This window comes from Durio zibethinus, chromosome 12, assembly GCF_047325235.1.
Source record: "Durio zibethinus cultivar Kanyao isolate XHJ-2024 chromosome 12, ASM4732523v1, whole genome shotgun sequence".
Classification (NCBI taxonomy): domain Eukaryota; kingdom Viridiplantae; phylum Streptophyta; class Magnoliopsida; order Malvales; family Malvaceae; genus Durio; species Durio zibethinus.
In genome coordinates, this window is record NC_143173.1 from 26,056,915 (window position 1) to 26,075,941 (window position 19,027).

The 19,027-nt window shown below is 35.6% G+C and overlaps 4 protein-coding genes across 10 annotated transcripts; 2 read left to right on the plus strand and 2 right to left on the minus strand.

Moving 5' to 3' along the window:
* The first annotated feature begins 848 nt into the window (after positions 1-848).
* LOC111298008 (phosphatidylinositol:ceramide inositolphosphotransferase 1-like) lies at positions 849-4,430 on the plus strand. 4 transcript variants are annotated; one of them, XM_022892679.2, is made up of 12 exons: positions 849-1,259; positions 1,348-1,437; positions 1,909-1,995; positions 2,096-2,164; positions 2,345-2,425; positions 2,621-2,692; positions 2,864-2,924; positions 3,019-3,121; positions 3,413-3,508; positions 3,595-3,641; positions 3,753-3,880; positions 3,978-4,430. In XM_022892679.2, exons 1-12 carry the CDS (start codon positions 1,227-1,229, stop codon positions 4,056-4,058), a joined length of 948 nt encoding a protein of 315 aa, XP_022748414.1. In that variant the 5' UTR covers positions 849-1,226; the 3' UTR covers positions 4,059-4,430. The 4 variants fall into 4 exon arrangements, with proteins under 4 accessions (XP_022748414.1, XP_089597635.1, XP_022748415.1 ...); XM_022892680.2 differs by lacking the exon at positions 2,096-2,164 and having other exon boundaries at positions 876-1,259; XM_022892681.2 differs by lacking the exon at positions 1,348-1,437 and having other exon boundaries at positions 876-1,259.
* Positions 4,431-6,786: 2,356 nt separating this feature from the next.
* LOC111298007 (serine/threonine-protein kinase BSK6-like) lies at positions 6,787-11,845 on the plus strand. Of its 4 annotated transcripts, XM_022892678.2 has the most exons (11): positions 6,805-7,399; positions 7,487-7,707; positions 7,803-7,938; positions 8,046-8,179; positions 8,263-8,368; positions 8,453-8,538; positions 8,921-9,109; positions 9,356-9,520; positions 9,665-9,778; positions 10,237-10,484; positions 11,408-11,845. In XM_022892678.2, exons 1-10 carry the CDS (start codon positions 7,318-7,320, stop codon positions 10,477-10,479), a joined length of 1,476 nt encoding a protein of 491 aa, XP_022748413.2. In that variant the 5' UTR covers positions 6,805-7,317; the 3' UTR covers positions 10,480-10,484; positions 11,408-11,845. The 4 variants fall into 4 exon arrangements, with proteins under 4 accessions (XP_022748412.2, XP_022748413.2, XP_089597634.1 ...); XM_022892677.2 differs by lacking the exon at positions 11,408-11,845 and having other exon boundaries at positions 6,787-7,399; positions 10,237-10,735; XM_089741508.1 differs by lacking the exon at positions 10,237-10,484.
* LOC111298009 (uncharacterized) lies at positions 11,165-14,075 on the minus strand. Its single transcript, XM_022892682.2, has 2 exons — positions 12,586-14,075; positions 11,165-11,666 (listed from the first exon to the last, which is right to left on the minus strand). Exons 1-2 carry the CDS (start codon positions 13,032-13,034, stop codon positions 11,426-11,428), a joined length of 690 nt encoding a protein of 229 aa, XP_022748417.1. The 5' UTR covers positions 13,035-14,075; the 3' UTR covers positions 11,165-11,425.
* A 1,339-nt stretch (positions 14,076-15,414) lies between these two features.
* Positions 15,415-17,846, minus strand: LOC111296390 (transcription factor MYB1-like). The gene is made up of 2 exons (XM_022890677.2): positions 17,437-17,846; positions 15,415-16,675 (listed from the first exon to the last, which is right to left on the minus strand). Exons 1-2 carry the CDS (start codon positions 17,753-17,755, stop codon positions 15,801-15,803), a joined length of 1,194 nt encoding a protein of 397 aa, XP_022746412.2. The 5' UTR covers positions 17,756-17,846; the 3' UTR covers positions 15,415-15,800.
* Between the last annotated feature and the right edge of the window lie 1,181 nt (positions 17,847-19,027).

A 19,027-nucleotide genomic window follows, 5' to 3' on the forward strand; every position in this document is an offset into this window, starting at 1 on the left:
TGGGAGGAACATTATTCATGAATCAAGAAAAAAAAAAAACAACTTTCTTGTTAGCACCCAAAAGAAGAAATAATTTCCTACATATCAAACTATGGAAAAAAAGTGGTTTCACCTAAAGAGCAATTATGACTTTATAAATGATTGCAAGAAATACATGTCAAGCTTATATTTTTCAAATATCTTTGAACCAAGTGGCCCTTTGAGCCAATTCAAATTCAAATTGATGCCAAAGTGGGTCCAATATTATGCAAATTCAACTAAGCAAATCCTAATAAAAAAAAGTTATAATATATGCTCACCTTATAATATTATGCAAATTCAACGCTTGCAATTTATTTTTAAACTGTAATTTTTTATAAAAAAAAATTAAATTGAACAAACAATATTTAAAATGAATCAAAGATTGCACCAAAAGTCATAGGGTCATATCTTACTTTAGTCTTTAAGAAACTATTACTGTGGTGATCTTTTCATAGATTAGATTTTTCAGCCCATAAAAGGGCTTTATTTGATTCATTTTGTCAAGTTTTCTGTGTTGAAAATTTCTTCACCAAACTTTTTTTTAAATCAAAATTCTTCCAAAGGATATTACAATATAAATAAAAAATTAATGAGTTTTTAAAGATGTTTAGTGCAAGGCAGTATTTATAAATTATTATTAAAATTAATGATTTATATATTTATATCTTATTTTATATAAAAATTATATGTTATAATTTTTATTTATATAAAAATATAAAATATTTTTATTTTATTTTATTATATATATAATATTATTAAAATTTTAAATTATATCACTTTCTTATTTTATTTTAATATCATTTTTACATAGTAGTACTCTTTAATGTTTATCTAATCATCATAGGAGCAATATACACAAAAAAGTGTATTTTTTTTTAAATAAAGTGAAAAAGAAAACCCTCTTTATAATTTTGTTTTGGGGCTTACTGTCACAATTCTCAACTGTCTCTCTCCGTGTTCAACTCGCGTTTTTAAGCAGAGAAAATCAGAGAATCGAAGCCGAAGAAGCCTTAATTCAACCCTGTTTCTCGATCTTGATAGTTGGATCGCGAGTGTTTGATCGCTTCTAGAATCGATCAAGCGGCGGCCTTTTTCAGTTATGGTGGATTTGAAGTTGGTTATTGAGCGGTTTTTAGTTTTAATGATGTTGGCGTTAACTGGTGGGTTTTGAAGTACTATGGAACTGGTTCTTACACGACAACAAGATGACGCTTTACATTGGTCGGGAAGCTTCAAAGGTGTGTGCTTTTTTCCTCTTGTTCTTGTTCTTTGTATACAAGAAATGGAAATTAGAAAGGATTTTAATTTTTTGTTTTTGTTTTGTAGTTATGGAAGAGAATTTGTGTAGAGACAACTACAGAGATCAACCTTCTTATAGACAATTGGAAATACCTTCTTGCTGGTCTCATTTTTCAGGTTTTTTTTTTATAATTTTTATTCAAATTAAACTCATTTCTATTTTCAGTATCTGTTTCTTTTGACTAATTTCAAACTTTGATTTCTTCCTCAAAAAAAGAAAAAAAAGAAAAGCATTTTAGGTAGTGGATGGGTAGTGGAATAGCTAGCCTTTTTTTTAATAGAGATGCTTGCTTTGATGAAAAAAGTAGGATCTGGTGAACTGTAATGATGGTGGTATCTTATAGTTGTTACTTGGAGACAAAATTGCTTTAGTAATGAAAATTTTGATCTGAATGGATGTCATTGTTGATTGTTTAAGCTTTAGTATGTTACTTTTCATTGTTCCTCAAAAGATTTTTGGGTCATCCAAGCTTGTTTGTGTTTGTATCTTCCAAAATTCAAGTATGCTTAATTTATGGTCATTTTATGATTAGAACGTTTTGTAGGCTGTAGCTTTTGTTGGGTCTGAAATGTGCATTTCTTCTGCAGTACATTCATGGTCTAGCTGCCCGAGGAGTTCATTATCTACACAGGCCAGGGCCAATACTTCAGGATATTGGGTTCTTTCTTCTTCCAGTAAGAACAAGTTTCTTTTGTTCTTGCTCTTTGCCTATCTCTATTACATGCCAATTATTTGGTGAAATGCATTCTTATATTTAATTTCTTGTAAATTTAGGAGCTTGGGCAAGATAAAGCCTACATTAGTGAGACAGTGTTCACCTTTATCTTTTTATCATTTGTCTTGGTAAGGTTATTCTGATGTTGTTGGCTTTTATTTTCTTTTACTTCCTTCTCTGTTGATAATTCCTCTCATTAGTTTTATTCAGTTCTCTCATTTTCACTACATGGTATTGCGGTTATCTTATTTCATTTCTACTAGCATCTTTTGTGCCTCCACTTCTAACATGTGAATTGCTATTCGCAGTGGACTTTCCATCCTTTCATCTTCAAGAGCAAAAAGATCTACACAGTTCTAGTTTGGTGCAGGGTGCTAGCATTTTTAGTTGTGAGTGCTGATGCTTAGTCTATATTTTTGTTCTGATTATATATGCACCAACATAGGGCCTTGTTCTAGGACTAGTTTTTAGGTTCTTCCTACTGTCATATTATGCTAATGTATGTTACTTTGGTTAAATGAAAAGCATTTTCTCAGTATTTTATTTACCGTTGTTTGTTTTTGTTGTTTATATATCTGTTGCAGGCATCTCAGATTCTCCGAATCGTCACATTCTATTCTACTCAGCTTCCTGGCCCAAATTATCATTGCCGAGAGGTATAGTCTTCAAATTATGTGTGTATTTGCTCTCATTGTTATGTTTACCTTTCGAAATGGTTTTCTTTTATTAATTTTTTTTCTTCATTGAACATTTGTTCTCTGAGGATTAATGCAAGAAATGAAATTGATTTTAAGATTATTTTAGTAAATAACTTGTGTTTTTTGCAGGGTTCTAAGCTTGCCACGTTGCCAAAACCGGATAGCATGCTAGAAGTCCTCTTAATTAATTGTACATATTCTTATTTTATTGAAAATTTCAATTTGTTGCTTTTAAAGATGTTTTTTAATAAATATTTTGGTTCATTTGCTTGTCAAATTTGCAGTTCCTCGAGGTGTAATATATGGTTGTGGTGACTTGATTTTTTCATCTCACATGATCTTCACCTTGGTTTTTGTGCTTACCTATCAGAAATATGGCACACGAAGGTAAAACATAGCTTATCGTTTTTCTTGTTTTTAGCTATTGCCACAAAGATAAAGGGAAAAGAATGTTGGAAATGTAACTATTCAGAACATCAAGAGTATTATGTTGAGTACCATTCTTATAACATTTCTGATTTACAATAGCAAAATGTTTAGATAAGGTTTTTCCCCAAGTATGTTTGATTAGTTTTCTTGTATGCAATCAATGGGCAATGATTCTATCTTGCTCTATTGACATACATATAAGTAGACAAATTGATTGGTTTCTCTGATGGTATTGTTGTATAATTGCAGGTGTATAAAGCAGTTTGCTTGGCTGGTAGCCGTTATTCAAAGTCTCTTGATTGTAGCATCCCGCAAACATTACACGGTTGACATAGTCGTTGCATGGTATGAAGTATAATTTCGAAATTTCTATTTATAATTAAAGTTTTATTTTTTCAATTTAGTTTAACTATAGTATGATTTTTCTGCAGGTATACTGTTAATTTAGTGGTATTCTTCATAGATAAGAAACTGCCAGGTTAGAACGCTTTGATCTTATCTAACTTTGGTCTAACCTTATTTTAATTCTTCCCCCACTGGTTGAGGCATAACCTTTGGCAGTGGATCTAACACCAAGATATTAGTGCAGAATTGCCTGACAGAACCAGTGGAAGCTCACCTCTGTTGCTACCATTGAGCTCCAAAGACAAGGATAGTAAGACCAAAGAAGAAAATCACAAGCTCATGAATGGGAATTCTGTAGACCCTGCAGATTGGGTATAATAATTTTGTTGGATAATTCTTTTCCTCTTTGAATATCTTCATGGTGATATCCAATTTAGATTGGCATTTATGTTTTCTTTTATTTGTTTAGAGGCCGAGAACTCAAGTTAATGGCAAGATTCTGGAAGATGCCAATGGAATCCATGTTGATACTGCAATGACTGGTGTATAGATGATGGAGGCTGCTGCTATCACTGTATTGGGGCTGCTTTAATCCTTAAGAACTTGGATTAAAGCTTAACTCCTTCCAAGACTGGTAAATTTGATTTGTATTCTTAAGAAAACAGAACTTGAGTGGTGCACTTGCATACTGTGCAGTTCTCCAGTGTCTTGGTCAAAACCATTAGCTATCATCAGCGTCATGTATCATGGAACTTTCTAGGTTCCTGTCGCTGCTGCAGCTGTTGGAATACTGTTTTTTTTTTTTTCTGGTCAACAATGTCGAATGGTGAAAATATAATTGTTATCTCTCAATGCCGAAGGCCATTGAGACAAACTACTTTAAAGTTTCAAGTGACTATTAAATCTTTTTATTTCATTTCAAGACAGGATTGCAGGTGGGGACTTGAATCTTAATAGAACTAAAAACCCTAGTAAAATCTGAAAAACTATGAAAAGTGTGATGAAAGATCATAGAATTTAGAGTAGGGGAACAGTTGCTCCTTAATGTTCATATAGTTGCGGTAGCTAGGCTTTAAAAGCTATGATTCCTGACAGGATGCAGCACATGACATTCCATCTCTGCACTGCTGCATGAGCTGGTGATGTAAGCCAATGCGTATTGTCTGAATGTTCCCAGGCGCCAGTTGTCTAAAATCCCCCCCCCCCCCCCCCCTTCCCATATTTTACACGTTTGAAAGCCACGATGGTATGCAGCAAATGCTTCTTTTTCCTTACATAACCAAGCCAGGCTAAAATGTTCCATAGTTACTTTCAGGCAAAGTTCAACAGCTACACATTTCAACGATTTTATCTTTAAATCACTCCAATGGGCTTTTTGATGAGTCAAAGTACATGCCATTTATATTCGTACAGTGAAAATGGTAGCAATATGAATGTGCTGATTGTTACTATACCAACACAGTGAAGAGAATGCGAAGCCAAAAATAATCGTCTGCCTATAAAATCCAACAAAAGCGACGTGGCCTCGTTGAAGAACACAAATGCAACATGGCCATGGCTCTGGAACGAAAACACTCCCATTTAACTGTCGGCACTAGGGAACAGGGAGGGACCAAGACACGTCGGTATGACTTCAAATTGGAAAGATCATGTGGACGTTAGTGGGGGATACATAAAGATTGTTTAATACTTGAAACATTTTCCATACACTTTGGGGAAAAAAAGGAGCTCTTATGTCACAACTCTGTCAGAAACAAGTTATAATTTGAATAGGATCCATCTAATCCTATCTCTAACATCGTTGGAAAGGATTTAGACAAAAAGAAGGGTATGTATTTCTAAGTGGATCTGTATATTCTTTATTGTATTTCAAGAATATGGGCTGTATAACAGCTAGTCTTGCTTGCCCATGTGGGCTCTGTTTGGAAGTGTGCTTGTGTCGACAACTTGACGGCAAATAGGCCCCATATTTCTTCGGTGATCTTGTAAGCAAGGGTAAGTGGGTTGCTGCACCACCCCCACCTGTGGGGGATGACCAGAAAAGCGATGCTGGCGCAATTTAAGCTGTGAAAGTTTGGTCAATAAAGAGAAGAGTGAGGGAGAACAATGGCATGTCTGATTGAAAGGCTGAGGCCTGAGAGAAAGAAGCTGCAATTTCATCATCATTGTTGCATGTCTGAATAACGACCACTTTCTCCTTTTGCATGCCCTCCCTTCTTTTTCCCAGTAAAAAGCCGAAAAGGGGTCCTCTTGAGCCCTAAGTGGATGTACTAATTATGCCACCTCCTGTCAGACATGGCTCTCTTGATTCTTTTGTTTTTTTTGTTATATCCCTTGGTGGAAGAGTGTGACTAGGGCATGTTTAAATTGCAACAGGGATTTTTATGTATTTGTTGTATCTGATTTCTTGGGTCCATTTCTTGACTCTAAGCTTCCATCTTAGCTTGGAGATAGCAACGTACGTATATTTGCATAGACCAACTGGTTAAATATGCAGTAAGCAGATAGAAGTTCTGAAGTTCCAACTTCCAATTCATTCTGATAAATTCAGAAACGGGCTTTGGGAAAGGCCTTTGCTCAATTAGCCAATTACAATTTTTTATGTTGCCAGGAAAAGCCGGTGACAGGCTGTTCACTGAGATAGTTTCCTTCCTTTCATAGGTTAGTAGGTAGTCTTTAGAACAATACATGCTTTATAGGTACGTTATAGCCTGTAATACAATCTATTTCAAAAAGCCATCAGCCTTTGCTTCCGTTGATTAAGATTTCTTGGATCGACATTATTGGAATTCAATTCTGCTGACGAGTCAAATGACAAGTTGCTTCATTGTCAATGATCACGTGCTTTCCCACTCTTTCCTACAGTCTGCTGTCAGCGATTACTTCTTCTCTACTCAGTTATCAATGAAGCCTATAATTTAAAATTCTGTTAAAGAAATTCTTTTGTTACAAGTTTAGTAACAATCTTTTCCAGGTGATCATGCTCATTGTAATAAAACACGATTCTTGTTTCGTGGTGAATTTGTCATGCAAAACGTGATGCTTAAATAACTTTCAAACCCCACTTTCACTTAATTTATCACATTTTCAACAAACCAAGCGTGAGCTTTTGAATCCAAATTCCATGTTTTCTTCTCGTTTTTAATTCTTAAACCAATATCTTTTTTAGCCAAAACAGGAAACATATACCAAAAAAATGGTGAATTGGTCCTGGTCAAGGAAGATAGATACTTAGAAAAATTGGATAATAATCTGATAAATACATAACATAACAAAGTGAAATTGATCGTTAATCAAATTCTTAATGGAACTTTACCAAATCAAAGACCAAACGGACACACAATCGCATCGCATGTCATTTTTTCTTTTACTTTGACCAAATCAAAACTCTACGATCCTTGATTTGATTCCACCTTTGCCACCTACGCGTTAAAAGAACCCGGTTTTGATACCTCAAAAAGGCCAAAAAACCCATCAAACCATAACATATTTTCCAAAAAAACCACCCAGAAAGTTGAAAAGATTAGAACAGAATTACTTAAAGAGGATGGAGAGGGAAAGGAAATGATTAGATTGTAGAAAAAAGATGAAACCCAAGAACAAAAAAGAGAGCTTTTTGGAATTGGTTGGATAAATACTTAATTTGCGACGAATTTTAAGCCATAAAAGTTCGCATTTTTATAGTACAGAGAGGAAAAAAAGTACTACTAAAGCTGAACCGAAACACACAGGATTCACGACGATCAGCAATGTACGGAATCTGATAACAAGCCCTTGATTCTCCGTTGTTAGATCTTTTGACCTGGGAAATGGGAGCTCGTTGTTCTAAATTCTCTATCTGCTGGTTTCAGTCTAACCTTAAAGCTTCCGTCCTCGAATCCTCCGAACTCGGTACTCTTTTGTCTCCTGTTTCTCCGTTTAAAGAATCTTCGTTTTTTTTTCTTTTTTTTTTTTGAGTAAAATTGTAATTAAATGCAGAAAATGGGGGCAAAGGTGAGAAGAACACATGGCCGAGTTTCACTGTGTTTAGCTTGGAGCAATTGAAAGCAGCCACGTGTGGGTTCTCTTCCGATAACATAGTGTCGGAACACGGTGAAAAAGCTCCTAACGTGGTTTTCAAAGGGAAGCTCGATAATGACCGTTTGATTGCCGTTAAGCGGTTTAACAAGTTCGCCTGGCCCGATTCTCGCCAATTCCTCGTCCGTTTAATTCAATCCTAATTGCTTTTGTTTTTTTTTTTTTTTTAATCTTTGGTTAAAAAACTATACAAATATTAAATTAAAATGTGTTTTAGGAGGAAGCAAGAGCAGTTGGGAGTCTAAGGAGTGAGCGGTTGGCAAATCTGATTGGTTGCTGTTGTGAAGGCGAGGAGAGATTGTTGGTCGCCGAGTTTATGCCCAATGAAACGCTGGCTAAGCATCTTTTTCACTGTAAGTTATTTCCTTTTTCTTTTCCACTGTGAAAATGATAGCTCAGTCGAGCCTCAAAGTGAAGTTAGCAGTTAAAAGTAAAGAATGTTACTTGGTTGAATTGTCAGGGGAAAATCAGCCAATGAAATGGGCAATGAGGCTGAGGGTGGCACTGTACTTGGCGCAAGGTTTGGAGTATTGCAGCAGTAAGGGAAGAGCTTTATACCACGATCTCAATGCTTACAGGATTTTGTTTGATAATGTAAAGTTAACGAAGATTTTGCTTGTGAAATGACCCTTTTAGTCATCTTGGGTTTTGATTCTGAATTGTGTTTTCTGTAACAGGATGGTAATCCCAGGCTGTCTTGCTTTGGGCTCATGAAGAATAGCAGAGATGGCAAGAGTTATAGCACAAACTTAGCTTTCACACCTCCTGAATACCTAAGAACAGGTTAAGTATGTTCAAACGATTCATTTTTTCTGAATATTATACTTTGGAATCTCAACTCAAAGTCTGGATGTGCTTCTTTGGCAGGTAGAGTGACGCCAGAAAGTGTTGTGTATAGCTTTGGAACCTTGCTGCTAGATCTTATGAGTGGCAAACATATTCCTCCCAGCCATGTAAATTCTCTTTGTCTCATTATAATTTTGGTTTCAATTAGGATATTGTCTATGTTACTGAAGTTTCCTTTGCAAGACAAATCTTGGTCATGTGAACTTCATTCATATTGTGAATCCGGATATACCAATAATTGGTTAGAAAAATTACTATTTACTGTTATTTCTGATGTATGATTTGATTACTTAATGAGTTAGCATTTTCCTATATTGGCGGAGCTGTTATAGCTGCATGCTGAGTAATTTCATTAGATGCTGTAGTTTTAATGATCATTGGTAAAGCTTTTTGATGGTCTAAAGCATTTCAAATGAAAATATGATGCCAACATTTGGATGCTATTGAATTAATCTATGGTATTTAAGTGTCTGTATGCTTTGTTTGTAGGCACTTGACTTGATTCGTGGCAAGAATTTTCTCATGTTGATGGATTCTGCTTTGGAGGGCCATTTCTCTAATGATGATGGAACAGAGTTAGTGCGGTTAGCTTCTCGCTGTTTGCAGTATGAAGCTCGCGAGAGGCCAAATGCGAAGTCCCTTGTTATATCTCTCATGGCACTTCAGAAGGAAGCAGAGGTACATATAATTGCTGATTGAATTGATCACTGCAAGTTCATATTCTCTAGCTGTTATTTTGTATAATTTGGTATCTTCCCGACTTTTGTACTGCAAGCTCAAGGAAATAAATGTATTTTTTGTACTGCAAGCTCAAGGAAATAAATTTATTTTGTACCTAAGCACATTTCTTCTCCATGTCCTTCATTATTTTGGATTATCTTTTGTAAACACCATTAAATTTCTCATTATATGGAGTTTTGCTAGGTACCATCATATGTTTTGATGGGTATTCCACAAGGAACTGCTACATCAAAACAGCCATTGTCGTTGACACCTTTTGGGGAGGCTTGCTTGAGGATGGATCTGACTGCTATACATGAAATATTGGAGAAGATGGGATACAAAGATGATGAGGGTATCGCTAATGAGGTTTGCCTTTCCATCACTGATGATCTATTTGCATGAGCAAAGGAGCATTTCCTGCCTGTGTTCTATTGTGATGCCTATTTTTACTACTTTCTAGGTTACTGCAGCAATTATGTAATTTCTATCTAATTGAGTTTTCTTTTTCAGCTTTCTTTTCAAATGTGGACCAGCCAAATGCAGGAAACGTTGAATTCTAAGAAGCATGGAGATACTGCTTTTCGAGCTAAGGATTTTGCCAGTGCAATTGATTGCTACACACAGGTGAGTTTCCCATGTAAAAATGTGCACCACTTGTGATTGTTGCAGTATAACATGCTAAATAATAAACACCATGCTAAAGAAGCAAGGGAAACAAGAAAATAAGGGTTTGATGATTATAGCTATAAGCTAAATATGGACAGCACTAGCTCAAATCAACATATTTAGAAAGAAATGATAATGGCCAGATACATGTTCCTGGAAAACAATGGGGATTTGGGTGGGGTGAAGCACTTGGTTAGTGTTTTCCAAAAAAACAGAGAAGGTTCTTTATCAACCACATGGGCACCACCTAATTTTCTTCTGAAAATTTATTGCTAGTAGCAGGCATTGAATTTGAACTCAACTCATTATTAATGTAGTACCATTTTCAAGTCGAACACTTGTGCATTAATAAACCATACAGGAAAGATTTTTTACGGGGATAGACTCAACTCAAAGATGTTGTCTGCCTTATGTAGTTCATTGATGGCGGGACCATGGTGTCGCCAACCGTCTACGCAAGACGCTGCTTGTCTTACTTGATGAATGATAGGCCACAAGAGGCCCTTGGGGATGCTATGCAAGCGCTGGAGGTGTCTCCTGAGTGGCCTACTGCTTTGTATCTACAAGCGGCTTGCCTGTTTAGCCTAGGGATGGAAAGTGACGCCCAAGAAATGCTCAAAGATGGGACCAACTTCGAAGCCGAAAGGAACAAAAACTGAAAATTGTAAATGTTTTTAAAATTGTTTTATATTTTTTCCCATAGTTTTCTTTAGGCTCTTACATTTTTTCCTTATTTTCCATCTGTTTTAGCATTCTGGGTTTTCGCTGCATTGCAGAATTCATCAATATTTATTGTTGGTTTTGATATTTCACGTTTGTTCAATCTTCTAGTGAGGTGTGTTAGAGGCTTTGAACTATCATATAGAAGAATGTCTTAAATTTAATACATAGTTGTTAATTTTGTTTTGGTATTGATTGATACGCTCTAATAATATCAAAATATGATATATTTAAAAATAATATTTTACATTGAATTTGATACCTGATAATATTAATTGTTTTTGTTAGTTTCAACTGATTTTGGTGCAAAATTCATCAATATTTATTACTGGTTTTGATATTTCATGTTTGTTCAATCTCTCAGAGAGGTGTGTTCAAGATTTTAAATTATCATATTGAAGAATGTCTAACTGAAATTAAATTATAGTTAATTTTGTTTTGATACCGACTGTAGCTGGTACTAGCCAATACACTTTAGTTATATTAAAATATGATATACTTAAAAATATTTTTTCACACTAAATTTGGTACCTGACAATATAATTGTTTGTGTTAGTTTTGCATTTACCAATCACGACTCCATAACAAATGACAGACCAAGACCATATCCATCAAGAACTCGTCTAAAACCAGATATATTGATTGCCTACTTTAAAATACTAAAGCAAGACACAGCTTTGATAATTATGATGAATGTGCAGATATTAGATATAACAAGCTTTCTACAAGTATGGTGAAGAAGAGGGGTTTATAACATCTATTAAGCATCACAAGACTCTAGATTATCCATTACTAATCATCACGGCAACAAATTTCTCCAGGCAGTAATTCGGTTTCTTTATTTGTCATTCTTTCAATTTCGTTCAGGGACTCTGCTACAGGATTTTAGGATGATGGCACATTGAAGTGAAAGAGCCATGATATGACAAATGCAAATACCATGCAAGCAAGGAGAAAATTGAGGAAGCGATGGCTATGCCAGAAGTTTCGAGAGTCTGTATGGGGTGCTGGTCCGGAGACTGCAGCTGTTACCGTGGAACTATTGGTCTCATTTGATTGCTCTGTCGACTCAATCTCGTTCACTCCAACTACATTGCGTGCAATAGAATGGCAAATCTCACAGGTCCTAACAAAATTAAGCAGACTGACTGTTAAATCACAAAAGAAAAAGTCCCACTATCAAGGAAACACAGTACGAGGAGGAGCTGATATACCATTGGAGGCAAGGATAATGGTTAATGATGTTGAATGAGTAATGGAACATGCAGCATTATAGATTTAATGATACAATACACAATCATTACACCCTGCATTTCAGTTAAAAGTTAAAGCTGCCACTTATATAATAACTAGAATCAGGGAACGTCTTGCACCAATGGTTTCGTATCTAAAACATCAACAATCCCTAATCATGTCAAGCAAGAAATCAGGAATCTGTAACTGTGGATTAAAATTTTCCAAAGTGGCGCACTAGCAAGCAATTATCTTCAACCAAAGATTGAAGAATGCAACACTGAGGGTCAAATCCCCACTTTCCTACAAGGAAAGAGAACCAGAAGGAAAAGGATAGAGAGATTCCTAAACCTCAAAAAAGCACATAACAGCAAAGAATTATCGGTGTCGTCAGACATATCATGAGGTGTTCTTAATGCTTTTAGCCTTTAGCTTTACTTTAATTTCTATCAAACTCCTTTATAAATATAATATCCATCCCACTTTCTTCTCCATTAAGCAAATTTCTATTTTTCACTCGCATCTTTTCTCCTTATGACTTAATCTAACTAGGATTGTAAAAACTAAAACCTAAAACAATTCTATACAAATAGTAAATTGTAAAATACTATCAGGAAACAGTAATCCCGAGTCTAAGCAATCATCAAAAGAACAATACATACAAATTACAATTATGATATACAAAAGATAGTTTTCACTAAAAGGTTCATAATGTTAAGAAGTTACCAACTAGACATCTAGAATTTCACCAGGAAGGCAAAAGTAAACATAAAAGTGAACAAGTAAAAAAGGGCTAGAACTCTTTTACTTACTTATTTCCTCTGATCTTGAACCAAGCCTCAGCACACTGTTTATGAGCAGCAGCAAGATCATCCTTACAAGAACAGCCCAATTCAATAGGAACACCAGATTCATGGCTGTTACTTTCCAAACCCAAGTGACAAATTCTACAATCTTTCTCAAGTTTCGCCAAATGCACCTTAATTTCAGGAACTCCCCTCTGAATCTCCACCTCCACTGAATAATCAGAGACCGAAGACAGCCTCCTGGAATCGGGCACGTCACCAATCTCTCCGTCAGAAGCGCAAGCAAAACTGTACTCATCGTAAGAGCCACCTGTGGTAGAATAAAACTGAGAGTAGCATGAACCCTCTTCGGCGTCCGAGAAGCATACGCTAGCCTCGCCGGCGCTGACGTCACTCCAGTTCCGGCGGTGAGTTCCTTGCTCTAAATCGATATGGGACATCTCTAATGATGACATTTTGGAAACGCTGAAACTTGGAGCTGAGGCTCTGTAAAGAGCATAACAGGCTTAAACTCTCAAGGTTTGAGGATCAATACTCAATAGGTTCAAAGTTTCAAGCTTTTTGAGTGGGTTTTGAACAAAGTTTGGATAAAATGTGAGCATTTAAAGAAGTTACTATTGGATTAGGTGACTCTTTACCCTTTGCGTCCATTAACGTTTCACTAACGAATAAAATTTATTAAATGGAAAAAAATTGGAACCTCCATAAATGAGAAACCAAAAGGTGAAAATATGACAAGAAGCTTAAAGAGAACAAGAGTTGTTCAAAGACAAAGGACTCATGCTCTGCTAGAAGTGTTGAGAGTTGAGACTTAGACACGCACTACAAAGAAGAACCGAAACGTGCAATGAGTGAATATAGAACTGAGAAGAGGTATCTTTGCTTCTCATTCACATTATTTGACAATTAAAAAGTATAAAATAAAAGAGAGACAGAGAAACAAAGTTGTTGGAAGATTTCGTGTTGGTACTTTGGGATCTTTGTCTTGAGCAGAATCTGTACGTCCGATGGTATCAGTTTAGCGATGTGTGAATCTTTAAGATAATCAGACGGTTGAGATTCGATGTACGCACACTCCTTAGCATAGCATGATCCTTTTACGACACAAGAAACCCTGGATAAGAAGCAATGGGTAGTTTTGAAGTAAACTAATAATTTGATCAGTGATCACATCAGGCAAGAGAACAGTGATGATGAACTGATGTATCAAATGGGTGGATTAGGGTACCGTTAATGGAGACTGATAAAACAAGCAAAACACCTGATAAAAAAAAGGTTAGAAGCGTTTATATTAAGATGAATCATGCATCAAATGCTTAGACGTATGAATCATCAATTACAAATTTTATGAAGTAATTTGATTTATGTAGTTGTGGGAAATGTGAAATTGGTTTGAAGACACGACTGGTAATCTGGAAAACTGAGCTTTGAGAGCAAAATTTAAGGGATTTGAGAATCCGATGAAAATGGACCAGACATGTTTATTTGCCGACTAAGGCAAAAAAGCTCAGTACCACATTGCTTTTATTTTCTTCTTTTCCTTTTGGTGTCATGAATACTTTCAATTAGGCTTTGAAGGCTTCAACCAATGGTGAACAATTACTTCACCAATTACTAATTGAAAGTTGAAGTCTGAAGCTTCAACTCCAAACTAATGGAGTAATTGGAAATCTGTTGGGAACTCCATTGTCTAGCCAGAGAGAGGTTAAAAGGAACTTTTAATTTTTCTATGATTTTTTTTCTTCTGTTGACATGAAAATTATTTGCAGCCAACAACCCCAAAAAAGAAGTAAAACCGTTTTGGATCGCGTGGAACATCATCAACCATTCCACTCCAGCAATTCCCATTTCCCATCGAGAACTAAAGAGGAGCAAGTGAACTGTGCACATGGTGGTGGGGCTGGTAAGCCTCTTTTTGTTGAATCTGCCATCTTTGTTTTCCTAATATTCCCTTTTTTTATTTATTTTCCCTTTTTTTTTCAGGAATAGTTTGTTAGAGCTGTTAAAAGAAGACAAGCATCTACCAAGAATTCTCCCTTGTCTTTAGAAACTGAAAACCCTCCATCTTAACATCAATAAATGATCCAAGTTGTACCTCACTTTGGTTTATCAATTTGCTTCTCTAATCTCTTTCTAAAAGGTCCCTTGGTGTTTAGGTTCAAACTCAAAAGAGTGCACAATCCATCAAGTCTGGCGTTTACTTGCGTTTGTTTACCAGATATGATATCTTATGGTTAGAACTTTTCTGGTTAAAATTTCCAGGATTAGGTCTCTAAGACAAATATTCAATTCATCCTTGTAAACACAAGCCAACACAGAATACACACACACACACAAAGCTAAAAAACAAAGATTCAGTGCATGAAGTTGAATCTGTCTATTCATAAACCAACAGAATTGGCATGAAAATAGACTGATGGATGATTCGGAGTTAGGTACCACAAGCTGATATTTCACGTCAGGTTTAAAAGAAAAAGCGGCTCTGCAAATGCAATGCCACGTGTTTATCTCTTTCAAGCAGCCCCTGGTATGCGTCTCTTTCAGGGTGGTTTGTATCCAGGAAAGATTTAAAGCAATTTTTTCTTTTCCTTTCTTTTTTAGAAACTTGTGAGTGAAGGGTTATAAGCATGCTTTTGTCACTAGCCAAGGGCACTCGTTAGTTTTGAAACCAGATGTCTTCCACTTTCTATCAGCACCATCCCAGCTCTAAACATTTCACTCTGATTTGCTAGCAATAGAAAATAAAGATAATTTGCCCACATTATCCGCTTGAATTGAACTTCAATAGGAAAAAAACTAGATACACAACAAAAAAGAAGAATAGTAATCAGAATGTAAATCAATATGTCCAAACTTTGCCATCAATTCATGCTGCTGGTACAAAGGTATTAACAGGCTTTGTTTGTAACATGAATAGGTAAAAAAAAACTTCCCTGAATCAAATTCATCAACTGCTATGACCATTTAAGCATGTAGGTCAAGCTTTGCAATTACCATGAAAGAATGAAGCACTTCTTACAGTTCACTTCAGTACCATACTGCGTTTACTTCAAAGACAGAGAAACCGGGATCACACATCACTACCAAGCTAATTGAGAGGCTATTAAAAATCCTTGACTATCATTCTTTATCGTTTTTCTGACCACCTTCTTGGCTTCTACATAATAATACATACCAAGGACAAGGCAATGTCTCAACCTGGAAGTACGATTGCTCCTATTCTATGTTGACAGCAAGTTGGTCATTGTGCTCATTAACTTCTTGTTTTTCTCTTCAATGCGTAAATGATCATCCATTCTGCCCTCTTCAAAATGCCCCACGCTCACTTGAGATCTATGAAATGCTGTACCATCAGCCGCATCATCCATTGCTTTGATGCTGTTATTATCCAATCCACTTTTCAGCCAAGCAAGGTTACTTATATCAGTGGCTATTGCAGCCAATTCATAACTTGGAAAAGATGGAGGTTCTGAAAATTCCACAAATTCTGGCCCCAGCAAAGAGTTATTTAGGTTTCTACCATTTTGAGTTCCACAACAGCCATGACCACATTGTAGAGGCACTAAACGTTCAGTGAAAACTCCTTCAAGCAATTTGCATATTCCAACATCTGGCTTTGATGTTTGAATTGGAGTTCCTAGCATTGGAACTGGCCTTGAACGTGGTGAAACAAATTCTGGTGCATCCACATTATTATAAACATTAAAAGCACTGATACGGGCTACAGGACGGAAAAGAGTAGGCGGTTCAATTGATTCATGACTAGATTGAATCCCTGTTAGGTCTTTGTCCTTTAATTGATCATCTAACTTTTCCAAAGAGCTTATATCTTTTCCTTCCAGGGATCTGAATGAACTGTCCTCCGCACAAGACAGAGTTTCTTCAGATGATGCCTTGGTTTTGTCCAAGCTAGCATCTTCCACCATATTTTCAGATTTTGATTTTACCCTACCAAGCTCCATGTACTGACGCCGCAGTGTGGAATTCCAATGGTTTTTAATAGCATTATCTGTTCTTCCAGGCAGAAGCCTTGCAATCACTGCCCATTTGTTCCCATGTACTGCATGTGCTGAAATTATCGTCTGATCCTCCTCATCTGCAGCAACATGATTATCAGCACAGTTTATCAGAAAGCATATTTTCCATTCCTGTATGTAAGCCTAAATACACCAACCAACTATCAAATGCATAGATATGCATACACGGTAAAAACATTGATGAAGTGAAAGTTGCAAGCTAATACTGGCTGCTACGTCCTGAACTTATGTATATGGATATAACTATGAGCACAATACGCTTTGACCTAAAGATAATACATATTATTTCTGCTCGAACACTAAGCATATGATATCAAGATAACTTTCCCCTTCTTCTTACTTTCTTACGAGCAATGACGCTTCCCTAACAGACAATCAGTTTCTCTGATGCTTGCCAAAATTATTCACATCTCCAAACAACTAGACTCCTGTCCAATTTGGTCGAGAAACATGTGAATCAAGCTTCTACATTGCAAAAGCTAGCTACTTGGATTTCACTTTCTACATTAGTATCTCTGTTTCTCTCACACATATCCCCAAAATTCACAAAAAAAGATCCGAATTTTGGGAAATTGATATACTTTTCGCTACAATTACATGACATAACTTAAACTTTGAACATGGTACTCAAAAGTCAACCTTAAACTTTGAACATGGTACTCAAAAGTCAACCTTAAACTTTGAACATAGTACTAAAAAGTCAACTTCAAATTATTACATGAATCTAACAGGCAAAAAAATCCAAGCAATTCCCAAAAATTAATAAAAATAGAAAACCACATGCAAAGATCAAAAATCGATAAAGGTGTAGACTTTGTACCAGTAAATGGCTTGCGCTTAACGGCCGGGTCGAGCTGATTACACCAACGAAGCCGACACGACTTGCCAGACCGACCGGCGATTCCGCGCGCAATCAAGCTCCAATTCCTCGCCCCGAACTTGCTCACAAGTTCAATCAGTATGGCATCTTCCTCAGGCGACCACGGCCCTTTCACTCGCTCTTTTCGCCTTCGCTCTCCGACCGCCAAATCGTCGCGGCTTCCCTCATCGCCGCCATCTAGGGCTGCTGGTGATTGGACGTTGATTTCGGTAACGGTCGTGTCGTTTCCGTTTTCAACGGCTTCCATTTCCGTTTCCATTTAGTGCGAGAGTGATGACAGTCCGTTGAGTACCAGACTTAACGGCAAAGAGTGTTTATTACGTGAACAACGAAGACAACTTGAAATAGACTTATCAGGCGAGTGTTGTGGGGAATCTTCTTGTTTGACGGCTTTAACCTCAAAGTTTTTCCCTCTTGACGGATATGCCCAACAAATTTTAAAAAATATAATACTAAAAATAGCATTAAACAAATTGCATTTATCTAACAAATATAGTCAATAATTGGATTTCTTTTATAAAATGCCGAGCTATTTTTTTAAAAGAAGGATATATAGGGAGGGTAGTTTTGTATTTTCACGTTTGATCCAATTTGGACAAATCGCAACACTTTCAACCTTGAAAATTTGAGCGGCCACCGCGGTTTGGATTAGCGGGAAAGCTGCTGCCCTCAGGTCTCAGCCGACATGTCACATCGTTTGGATCATTGAACAACTATAATTCATGATTAAGATTATTATTTATTTACATTAATTCGAATAAGATTAAGAAAGCATCATGTAATTTCTGCTATTTATGTTATTATCGATCTATATTTGATTCACGTATAAATTTTATATATTATTAATAAATATTTATCTTTTAAATAATTATAAAAAATTAATATTTTTTTAAAATTTATCTATGATATTGTTTAATTTATTTTATTAATAAAATAATATAATTCATATTATTTTATTAATATATAAAATTTATATATCGATAACTATATCAAATATAAATTGTATATGGATATATAAATTTTATTAGTATTATAAATTTTTTTATAAATTTTACTTTATTTCAAAAAATATAATAATAAAGTTCCTTTTGTTGGTTTAAAAAATAATTTATGGACTCTGCAATTGGGCTGTTGGACTGGGCTTGGATTAATGGCAAGTCATGTCTATTTTTTGGGCCACTTTGATAGATTATTAAAAATGTTAATAATAAATTTTATATTTAATTCGATTGATTTATTTTGATGTCATTATTTAATAATTTTAAATTTTAAATTTTTTTATTTTTAAATTACAATATCTTTTATAAAAAATAAATTTATAATGAACAAAGTTCAAATAGTTAACATTGACATTAAAATGTGACTGTTGATTTTGGCATGTTATATTATTTTGATTTAATTCCAGCTTTTGAGGCTGAGAGAATACGTTCAGACCAGAATAGATTTTCCAGGGCTTTGATTCTATTGTTTCGGAATGTTTAGGTCACTTATATGCAAGTTTGTTGGAATTGAATCAAGATTTATATTTTTA

What these genes read in the sequence shown, in the direction of transcription:
- LOC111298008 (XM_022892679.2), top strand. Translation starts at nt 1,227, where the DNA reads ATGACGCTTTACATTGGTCGGGAAGCTTCAAAG. An exon ending in TTGCTGGTCTCATTTTTCAG is followed by an intron (nt 1,438 to 1,908) that starts GTTTTTTTTTTA and finishes TTTCTTCTGCAG; the next exon opens with TACATTCATGGTCTAGCTGC. An exon ending in GTTGACATAGTCGTTGCATG is followed by an intron (nt 3,509 to 3,594) that starts GTATGAAGTATA and finishes ATTTTTCTGCAG; the next exon opens with GTATACTGTTAATTTAGTGG.
- LOC111298007 (XM_022892677.2), top strand. Translation starts at nt 7,318, where the DNA reads ATGGGAGCTCGTTGTTCTAAATTCTCTATCTGCTGGTTTCAGTCTAAC. An exon ending in AACATATTCCTCCCAGCCAT is followed by an intron (nt 8,539 to 8,920) that starts GTAAATTCTCTT and finishes CTTTGTTTGTAG; the next exon opens with GCACTTGACTTGATTCGTGG. An exon ending in CAATTGATTGCTACACACAG is followed by an intron (nt 9,779 to 10,236) that starts GTGAGTTTCCCA and finishes TGCCTTATGTAG; the next exon opens with TTCATTGATGGCGGGACCAT.
- LOC111298009 (XM_022892682.2), bottom strand. Translation starts at nt 13,034, where the DNA reads ATGTCATCATTAGAGATGTCCCATATCGATTTAGAGCAAGGAACTCAC. An exon ending in TTCAAGATCAGAGGAAATAA is followed by an intron (nt 11,667 to 12,585) that starts GTAAGTAAAAGA and finishes TAATTTTGTTAG; the next exon opens with GACCTGTGAGATTTGCCATT.
- LOC111296390 (XM_022890677.2), bottom strand. Translation starts at nt 17,755, where the DNA reads ATGGAAACGGAAATGGAAGCCGTTGAAAACGGAAACGACACGACCGTT. An exon ending in TAAGCGCAAGCCATTTACTG is followed by an intron (nt 16,676 to 17,436) that starts GTACAAAGTCTA and finishes ATGTTGCTGCAG; the next exon opens with ATGAGGAGGATCAGACGATA.